At 49.4% G+C, this 10886-nt stretch overlaps 1 protein-coding gene across 7 annotated transcripts in view; it reads right to left on the reverse strand.

The window, feature by feature from the left end:
- The window catches only part of SLC5A10 (solute carrier family 5 member 10), a 66538-nt gene extending 61381 nt beyond the window's left edge, over positions 1-5157 (reverse strand). For 5 of the 7 annotated variants that reach the window (XM_081162921.1, XM_081162920.1, XM_081162917.1 and 2 more), the window contains exon 1: positions 4886-5019. In XM_081162921.1, the coding sequence (XP_081019047.1) occupies positions 4886-4999 (114 nt within the window). In that variant the 5' untranslated portion in view covers positions 5000-5019. Of the gene's footprint in view, positions 1-4885 lie in introns of all 7 variants that reach the window. The other 2 variants (XM_081162918.1, XM_081162916.1) reach the window with 2 other exon arrangements.
- Positions 5158-10886: the final 5729 nt, after the last annotated feature.

Raw genomic sequence — 10886 nt, forward strand, 5'->3', positions numbered from 1 at the left:
ACTAACAGATCTCAGAGGGAAGGGGGTAGGAAGAGATTAACCAAAGAACTCATATGCACATATGCATAGCCCAGGGACACAGACAACAGTGAGGTGAAGGCCTGGGTGGGGCGGGGGCGGGGTGGAGCGGGGCAAAGGGGGAGAAAATGGGGGACATTGTAAGACTGTCAACAATAACATATAACTTTTTTAAAAAAGAAGAAAAAAAAAGAGAAGTTGCTGGGGTTTGGTTTGGAAAGACACTAAAGAATTGCATTGGTTTTTAAATTATGCCCTGCAAGTTTCCTCCAAGGATTTTAGGTAGGATGATGAATGTAGTCAACTGAGTGTGAGGTGCTGGTGAGCAAGTAACACAAGATGTTTTCACTCATCATTTCTAACCCTGCTCTCACCCCAAATCTTGCATATTTGCCCCATCCATGAAATGAATACAACTATTAATCAGGCCATTGCCCAGTCCCCCTGGGTGAGAGATAGACACCGACACAACAGGGAGCTGGTGACCATGAGCACCATTGACCACCATTGACTAGGGTGTCATGTGTCCCACTGACCACCATTGACTACAGCGTCACGTGTCTGGCTGAGCCAGGCTCCTCCATGCTTCTTATTCCTGGCCAAACAGCCTCAGGAAAGTTACTGTGGCCATGAGGGTCAAGTTCAAGTTCTGACTTCCCTGAAATCATTCCTCAGTGAGCAGCTACGCTGGACTTTCTTTTTTTGCCTCTTGATGAGGACTTTGAGCCAAGGAATCTGAAAGCCCTTTGGCCTTGATTCTTGCTTCTAATGTTTATATTTCCAATATATTTCAACAAATTATCACTCGAGTGTTCCTGCGTGCCTTTTGTTCAGGGGAGTATAGATTTTGTGCTCTATGGGTATGGAATTTTAAAAATTTGAAATCAGAATGCCTGGGCAAGTGACTTAACCATGTGCCTCAGTTTCCTCTTCTGAACAATGGGCCTAATAAAAGTTCTTTCCTCATAGGGTTTTTCTGAGGTTAGTGAGTTGATACGTGTAACACTCTAACAGTGGCACCTGGGATCTGATAGTGTTCATAAGGGTCAGTGATTAGGCAGCTTTTTCAAGCCCACATTCAGTACTATCTGGATGAGAGACATTGAAAAGATATAAAATTGAAAACAGGAGAAATTTGAAAAGAGGGACACAGGAGGGGTATTTAGATACATATCCTGCATTCCTTCTTCACAGCATACATATCATAACATAAGACTAGATCAGAAAATATCAATCACTCTATCGGCTGCTTTCTTCCTGACTTAAATTGTCCCACATCCCATGTTCAAGATGATTAAGCCAAAATTTCTGGACCTGCTATTCAAAGCTTTTGATGTGGCTCCTTCATGCTTTTTTCCAGCCTCGACTTTTGCTATTTCCCCTCTGTCCTGTGATCCAGCTGTACTGAATGCAGTGCAGCCGGGAGACTCAGTCTCAGCAAGGATGGCTGTGCCCTGCACAACTCCAGCGCAGCTCTGGCCTTAACCCATGCTTTTCCCTGACATGTCTTCTCACCTTTCAAGGATATAGTGGGCATTGCCAATTGCCTCCTTACTCCCCTTTCCATTCCTAAAGGGGTGTAGCGTTTCCCAGCAATTGGCTTGAGTAGTCCCAACCTAATCTCCAGCTTCTGGGGCCCTAAGCCTCTCACACTCCTTGGCTGTCACCCCTGGTTCAGGGGCAGTCGCTGACTTAAGAGGCTGTAGTCAGAGTGTAGCGGGGATTGCTCCTGGCCTCCTGGGAGGTGGGTGAGGAAGCTGCGGCTCTGGGGCTGCCAGCAGCCATGTACACCTAGTTTATGTCCACTGAGAGCCCCTCGGTGGCAGAGTTGGTTCCAAGTGCTTGACCTATATGAGGTAGGTACCATGATCATCCCCATATTACCAACAAGGAAACCAAGGTGAAAGGACACCTGGTTAGTAAGTGGCAGAGTCAGAATTTAAACCCAGGCTCAAACACTAGGCTGGACATTTAGCCTCCTTCAGGGAAACTGGGCTCAGGACAAAGGCACACACAGGCGGAGGCTTAAGAAAACCACGTTGAAATGCAGCCATAGCTTGATGATACTGTGAACCCCTGGATCACACTGTACTTGAAGCCTTTACTATTGCTGGACTTTCCAGTATGGATGCCATTACATATTCTTCAGCGTTTTAGCTCATTTGAAATAGATTTTTTGTCATTGGCAACAGATACCCTAATGGATGCAAAGGTTTAGCTCAGGGTCCTCTCCTCCAGGAATACATTCTTGAAGGCCCTCCCTGGCCCTTCTAACCTCACCATCAGAGCATCTTTGCAGAGCTGTGCCTGCTCAGCTTGCTCCGTCTGCCTCTGGGCCATGAGCACCTACAACACTGTAGGATCTGGCTCCTGCACCCTCCTCACCCTGCCCTGTTCTTTTCTGCATATGCTCACACCCCTCTGCCAGTTGCACCCAGCTGGGCTGGCATGGCCTCTGGGAACTCTCACAAGCCCACACTGCCTGGGCAATAGCCAGGCTGAGCTGGGAGAGGTGGATCCTGCGCAGCAAGGGCTGATGGGCCCACGTCCCTGGGCAGCATAGGGTCTGGCCTCAGATGCCCAAAATAACTTTCTTTTTCTTTTTTTTAATCCTCACCAGAGGATATTTTTTCCATTGCTTTCCAGAGAGAGTGGAAGGGAGAGAGAGGAAAAACATCGATGTGAGAGAGACACATCAATTGGTTGCTTCCTGCACGAACCCTGACCAGGGCCAGGGATCAAGCCTGCAACTGAACTACGTGCCCTTGACTGGAATCGAACATGAGACCCTTCAGTTCACGGGCCAATGCTCCAACCATTGAGCCAAACAGGCCAGGGCAAAAACACCTTCCTTAGGCGTGCACTTCCAACTAAATCTCCCCGGTGCTGGCCGGGACAGCAGTCTCCCCTCTCCTTTTCCTTCATGAGACCTTGATGATCTCTCAGCCTCGCTCTCACCTCCTCTCGCCCAGAAAGCCTCTGTGGGCCATTCTGCGCCAGGCGCACGCCTCCTCCCGAGTCCCCAGCTCTCCCAGGAGCGCTGCCCGCTGCGGCTGGCACCAGGTACTCACACCCGCTGGCCCCTGTTCTCCTTGCGACAGCCCAGGGAGGTGGTCTGCACAGACTTCCCCTTGGTGTGTTTGAGGAAACTGAGGCTAAGGAGGTTAAATAACAAGCACCAAGTACCTAGAGACAGTCAGGATTAGCGACCAGCTTTCAAGACGGCCACCACTGTGATTTAAAATTTAATAACAAAAGAATCAACTTTAACTGCTGCTCCTGTTGTTGTTGCTATTACTACTGCCACAACTATCACCACCGTTATTCTAACCACCACTCACCACCACCGCCACAACCACCCCACCACTGCCACCACCACCACCACCACCACGGCTGCCACGACAACCACAACTACCACCACGACAACCACCACGACAACCACAACTACCACCACGACAACCACCACGACAACCACAACTACCACCACGACAACCACCACGACAACCACCACGACAACCACAACTACCACCACGACAACCACCACGACAACCACAACTACCACCACGACAACCACCACGACAACCACCACGACAACCACAACTACCACCACGACAACTACCACGACAACCACCACCACAACCACAACCACCACCACGACAACCACCACCACAGCTACCACCACAACCACTACCAACACCAACACTACTACCACCATAACTAACACCACAATTACCACCACAGCTATCACTACCACCACCACTACTGCTACCAAATGGCTACTATGACCACCACCATAGCTGCCACCACTCCACCCCCCACTACTACTATGGAAGCATCAGCAGCAGGGGCCAGTCCCATGTGAATCTCTTAGGTAGACCTCCCCCCACGTCAGGGACTGGGGACTAAGGACAAGGTAGGTGGTGTGTCCATCTTATAGATCAAGACCCCGAGGCCCAGAAAGCCAAGCAACTTCCTAGGATGCCAGAGCAGGGGACACACCATTCTCCCCTCCCCAGAGTCACGCCAGGACCCGAGAAGATAAGAAGGGGTGTTCTTTCTCCCCAGGAGATGAAGACCACACATGTCAGGGCTCAAAGACACTGGCCTGGGACTCTTGCTACACGGAGGGCAGCTCAGCCTCTGGAGACCCAAAGCTGGCTGGCCTGCTGTATGCACCTCCTTGTCAGGCAAGCCTCAGAGATCAGCATCACAAGTAAACAGGAGCCCACCCTTGTTCGCAGGGTCCTGGGGCTTACTGTGAAATCCGGATCCCCAAGCCCCCAGTTCACCTGCAGTGAGGCTGGCCTTTGCCTGAAGCTGTGGAAACATGGGTGACTTGCACGGCCCTCCACTCCAGGGGCCTCCACTCCACTGGATTCTGTGATGGGCTCTGATCAGGTCTCTTTTTTATCAAGGGCAAGAGAAACTGGCTCACAAATTGGGCCAAGAAGCAAACACAGATGCCCTGGGGAGCTTGTTAAAAATCAAAGATACCCAGGCCCCAAGTGCCCCTCCCCACCTCTGGATTCTGACACAGCAGGTCTGGCATATAGACGGGAACCCCTGTGATTCTGTTGTTCAGGTAGATGTTCGCCCCACGAGCCCAACCAACGTGGAGGAGACGGAGGCCCGAAGATGACATGCTGGCCCCTGGCCCTATAAAAGCCCGATGAGCTTCCCATAACCCTGTCCCTTAGGGACCTTCCTCTTCCTCACTTTGTGGTTTGAGGATCCATTGCCCAAAGAGAGAAAGGAAGTTGGTCAAGGTCTCTGAAGAATCTACCCCAGGACTGGGAGCAGGACCCCGGGGGGCCAGTGCCCCAGGGACTTGCCTCCCAGTTCCCACAGCCCGGCGCAGTCCTCTCACCCATATGCCCACGGCCACATTCAAGGTGAAGTACACGGCGATGACGACGATGTCAGCCAAGCTCAGCTGCGAGCTCGGGGTGTGGGGGTCGCTGGTGGAGTTGTCCACTGCCATCCCGCAGCAGCTGCCTTCTCCGGGCCGAAGGGAATGGGGGCCAAACTGGATCAAATAGGACTTCCAGGCAGGGATAAATTGATCATTAAACCGAGCAAGCCCATGGCATCTCTAGCCCATGGGTGGGGTGTGGCTGTGCAGGGAAACTGCTTCAAAGTGCGGCCCGGCTCCCCCGCCCCCACCCCTCCCCCTTGGGGAGAACTGAGAGGGAGGGAGGAGGAAGGAGCCTCCTTAAATTCAGAGGGAGGTTTTGGAAAAATAAAGAAGGTTTAATGGATCCAAAGGCAACCAGAATAGCCCCAGAAAGGATTTAGTTACCTAATGGGTAGCTCAACTTATATTCAGTTCCTGTAAGAAGCATGAAGGGCCCTGGCCGGTGTGGCTCAGTGGTTAGAGCACCGGCGAGCGCACTGAAGGGTTGCAGGTTCGATTCCCAGTCAAGGGCACGTACGTCAGTTGCAGGTTTGATCCCTGGCCCCAGTCAGGGCTCATGTGGCGGCAACCATTTGATGTGTTTCTCACATTGATGTTTCCTTCTCTCCCCCTCCCCCACTCTCTCTAAAAAGCAATGGGAAAAAAGTCTTCAGGTGAGGATTTTTTTAAAAAAAAGGAGCATGGAGAGTTGGGGACAGATGCCTCACCTCTGAGCACACCACCTGGACAAGCAGCTGCATCCTTTTGCAGCCAATGGGCTGTGAGTGCAGCAAGAAGGACCTGGGACTTCCAGCCACACAGTCCTGGCCCCATGTTGGGCAATAAAGATCCGTCACCAAATATTCTCTTTCTAGACCAGTGAGACTTTTGACCATCTTTTGGGTCCCCGTGGTCTTCTTAGGACTGTGGAGGGACCATCTGATGTCTAACAAGCACCCGCCTGAGGCTGCGGACAGTGCTTAGATTTCTGTACACTGTTCCTTTTTGTGCTCGGCAGCCCACGCAGGTGATGTCACATCACAGTCAGGAACAGAGGCCAGGGGGCTGAGCCACCTGTCATTCACTGCCACGTAAGAGACAAGGCTGGGATTTAGTTCCAGATCTGACCCCAGGTCCCCCTTGTCGGTGGCAGCGATGGCTTGGGTTCCATCAGATGCCATCGGGTCCTTCCGCCTTGATATTCGGTCACTGATTAAATCAGTGTGCAGCCGAGCAGGTATCTCAGTGACATGGCCTGTGGATTTGCAATGCATTTGGAGTTTAACCAGGACACTTAGCCCTTCCAGAAGTGTTCATGGGTGAGCAGCTGCTGCTGGGAACACGCTGGCAGGCAAACCCACTGTGCCTGTTATTTAGTAACGGGGTAGAGGGTTTAAAATTAATCCCCTCGCGTGTAGGACTAGACAGAGGAGAAAAAATTAAGTCACTGCTTATAGTAAACTCAGGAAGGCTCAGACTGCTCCCTCCCCAACTCCCTTTGCCTTCAACGCACTAACCTCTCCCTCAGGTGGCATTTGCTGCCTGAGCCATTGCTAGAAGTGTATCATAAATCAAGAGGCCACTTAGTACCTATCAGGATGATTCAGATTTATTAAACCTGTCTCTTGAAAATAAAGCAATTGAAAAAAATAGTGCCCTGACCAGTGTGGCTCAGTTGGTTGTAGCACTGTCCTATGAGCCAGAAAATCACAGGTTTGATTCCTGGGGCACATACCTAGGTTGCAGGTTTGATCCTCGGTCAGATGCATACAGGAGGCAACTGCCCAATGTATCACTCTGGCATCAATGTTTCTCTCTCTCTCTCCCCCTGCACCCCCCTCCCTCTCTAAAATAATACATAAATAATTAAACAGTATTCGATCCCCTTTCCTCAGCCTGTCTCTCAGAAGGAAGTAAACCATTTAGAGACAACATGCCCACCCCCTTCTGATCAAAAGTCCTAGACAGAGGGTCAGGAGGAACTGATGCATGGAGCCAGGTCCAGAGTGGCAGCGGAAGACACGAGGGAGAAATTCCACATTCAAGCCCAGTCATATTCTACATTCCCACCCCACCCGACCCAACATGACCACACTCACAGATCCAACTCTTCTGGCCCAACTCACCCAGAACAGTAATGCCAGGGATCTGCCCAGCCAAGAAGCCAACCATGTCACACCCTGTGAGCTGCCTCCATCCCAAGAGAAAGCACCTATGTTGTGTTTTTAAACACCACTCCAACACCTAATGTGTGGGGTTTTCTATACCCACCAATTCTCCATCTCTAATTACCCAGTAGGAAGACTCATTAAGGCTCTCAATGAAAGCTTAAAAGGCTGTGAATGAGCTGTGGAAACAAAAAAATTCACAGCCCCAATTCAAGGAATTATATATGTAGTGTCCCAAATAATTATTTAAACAGGAGAAAGAGAAACCCAGTGACAGAAGATAAGGTGTGGCATGACAAGAATAAAGTTTTTAAAAATGGTGTAATAAATGCTGTAGATAGAGGACCAGGAGTTACAGTGTGAGTAGAGAAATGTGCTGTGGATGTTTTTACCCCATCTCCTGAGGGTGGCCTTACCAACAATCAGGGCAACAGATGCCCTGAGGATGGATTCACCCAGCCACCCAGGTGTCACTTGGGGATGGTTGTGTGTTTGGTGACTTTGTGTCCAGAGGGCAGGCTTACCTTCCATCTCAGCATTGACGAGGTACATTTTGACTAAGGATTTACTCCACAGCTGACAGGTAGGTTTCCCACACACCAACAATGAGAAGTAACAGGAAAGATGAATTAGGACAGTAGAGAAGAGAAAACACGTCTAATTCCCATCTGGGGTGCCGAACTGTTACCAAATGGGGTCTAGGCCCAGAGTGGATCTGCCTCAGGCCAGGTGGTAGTGTGTAGGTCCCTGACTTTCTGTGAGAAAGATTTCACAACACAAGTCCAGGTAATTTTGAGAGTATGTTTATTAAAGCTGGGGACAGTGAAACAAAGGAAAGGCTTAAGGTAGAAGAAGCAACAGAAAAGCGAAAGTCAGAGAAAAAGGGCGCTTTGGAGACAGCTTCAGGGGATAAGCCTGGGATGAGCTGCCACTGCCCGCTGCTCCCCTGGTTGCAAGTATCATGGGGATCCTTAGAGGTTAGGAGAAAATATACAAGGCATGGGTGTTCTCTACCAAGATCGTGCCATGGGTCCTTTGTCTTAAGGCTTTTTATTTTTCCTTGGCCATGGGAATCCTAGGGGAGGTCTCAGGGCAGATCTTAACAGGATATTCATTAGCTTTTCAGGTGTGTCCTTCAATATGTTAATTCATCAAAATTTGCATATAGAGGAGTCAGGGGTTATTTTCTAGCTAGTTTTATATTCAAAGAACATCATTGAAGAGGAACCAGGACCTACGCCATTCTGTCCTGGATGATATGGAATGTGTAAACCATTTGCTCCTAAGTGTCCTTGGTTAGGGAAGATAAAACACTGTGATTCATTAGCTGGCTGTAAATTGCTCAAATTGTTTGGCCTTGTATAATTATTTTGTCTCAGTTTCCCTTATTCCACCTGTCAAGGAATTCCTCTAGCTTCTTACTATCATTTCTCAACATGGTTCATGGCAGTCTTTTCAGGTAAGGAATGAAGGTTGCTTTTCTGAGAGATGGCAAGGAAGGAACCTCTAGACACTTTGGGGGACCTCAAGAACTTGAGGAATTTTCCCAAACCTATTGGTATTGCAGCCAAAGCCTGATATCAACTGTGTGGCTTGGCTTATTTGACCCGAGGGCCTGATTAAACCTCAAGCTGGAGATTCCTTATGAGAGTTCAGCAAAGCAGATTTAAAAGAGTCCATGTAATCAATTGCTGTTCTTGTGTATATGAAAATAATCAGGCCAAATTGAACCTGAACTCAATACAGTCTCTTTAATGAAAATAAGGGTAATTTTAGGGAGAGAAATTGTGTTTCAATAGAAATCACAATGCCCGCCCTGCCAGCGTGGCTCAGTGGTTGAGCATTGACCCATGAACCAGGAGATCACAGTTCAATTCTCAGTCAGGTCACATGCCTGGGTTGCTGGCTCGATCCCCAGCAGGGGCTATGCAGGAGGCAGCCGATCAATGACTTTCTCTCATCATTGATGCTTCTATCTCTCTCTCCCTCTCCCTTCCTCTCTGAAATCAATAAAAAAATATATTTTTTCAAAAAAAGAAATCACAATCCCCAGTTGTGGACATTGAGCTCTAGTGCAGTTAACTGTCTTTAAAGTTTTATTTTTTACCTACGAACTGAATTGATTCCTGAATTCTTCTAGTTTTCTTTAACCCTCCAAATTAATGTTTCATTTTCCTCCCATCTTTGGACTAGGAATTATTGAGAACTAAAACTTTTTTCTAAGGCTGCAACTGTATACACCATACAGAATTTACTCAGCACCTGATGACATCACCAGAGATGTTCAAACTGCAGACAAAGAGGATCTAGCAGATTGTCCTGCTTGGTTTCATTCCAGCAAAAGCCTTGCATCTGAAAGTCTTCTCAACTGACAGTCTTGCAGACTCAGAAAATGGTTTATGATTTGCTGTGCTCATTAACTTTTATGTTTTTTCCCCGTCTGTTTTCATAGGATATATTCTTATGACCTTACTTACCTAATTGCTTGTTTACACTGTATAGGTCTCACTTGAGAAGCCTTGGGACACCAGAACCCCACTGAGCAACTGGTAGAAATAGCTGTCAGTGTTTGTAACAACCGAGACAGGGCAGAAGTAAAGCAAAAAACCACCAGATAGAAACAAAAGGCTCACTTGTTAGAGCAGCTTTAAGTCCTACACCCACCTCAGGGTCGGCCAGCCCCTGGACTACAACAGACATCAAAGGGGCAGTGCTGTTCCTGCAGACAAGAGAGGTACATAAAGAAGCGTCCACAACCAGCTCAGGCTCAGCTGCCTCCAGGACCAGGCCCTCTCTGCGAGAGGGAGGCATGGGAAAAGCCAGTGTCCCAGGTTCCAAAAGAAACCTAGTGCCTCCAAACCAATGACGGCCAAACTCCCCAAGAATTGACGGTGCCTGAGGCCTCCCACCGCCCCCACCAACCATCTGACCATCATCCCAAAGCAGCCTCAGTTAACCCTGGACCTGGCAAGTAAGCCCATCACATGTTTATTAGACACGGGGCTGCTTACTCTGCTCTGGCTCACTCGCCAGGGCCTCTTTCTTCCAAACCTGTTGGATCACTGGGGTGAACGGGCGTCCTCATGTCACTCACCCCCTTGGCTACAGCCTAGGGAACCTCACTGTAGTGATGCCTTTCTTGTATTTCTGGTGCCCCATTCCCTCATTAGGGAGGGACACCTTGTCAGGTCTAGGAACTACCATAACTCGAGGAGCACTAGCCAGAGGAGATAAGGAACCCTCGTTGCTGTGCCTGATGGCCAGTCTGACTTCTTGCCCTGGACCAGAGACTAAAAATATTCCAGAATCTGCCCTCGTCCAAGTCAGCCCCGAGGTGTGGGAACCTAGAATATTGGGCAAGACACCTCTAAAACCTGGGGTGCCCTACCCTAACAAGAGACAGACCCTCTAAAACCTGAGGCCATAAAAAGGGTCAAACCTCTCATTGGGAAGTATTTAAAGCACGGGCTCCTCAGGCCCGGCCGTCCCCAGGCAATGCCCTGTTCTCCCAGCCCAGAAGCCCGACGGAGAGGACCGGCTGTGCAGGGCCTGAGGGCAGCGAATGAGGTGTACTTCTGGCACCTCCTATAGTTCCAGACCCCGACGCGATCTTACATCTCAGGAGAAGCCGGTGTTTTCCTGTGTGAGATGTAAGGTGTGCCTTTTCTGCACCCCCCTCCATCCTGACTGGCGGTACTTGTTTGCCTTCGAATGGGCAACCCAAACTGGGAAAACCTACCAATGTATGCGGACTGTGCTCCCTCGGGGCTTTAGGGACAGTCCCCATTTGTTTGAAAATGCTTTAG

The sequence above is a fragment of the Miniopterus schreibersii genome (genome assembly GCF_964146895.1).
Source record: "Miniopterus schreibersii genome assembly, chromosome: 16".
Taxonomy (NCBI): domain Eukaryota; kingdom Metazoa; phylum Chordata; class Mammalia; order Chiroptera; family Miniopteridae; genus Miniopterus; species Miniopterus schreibersii.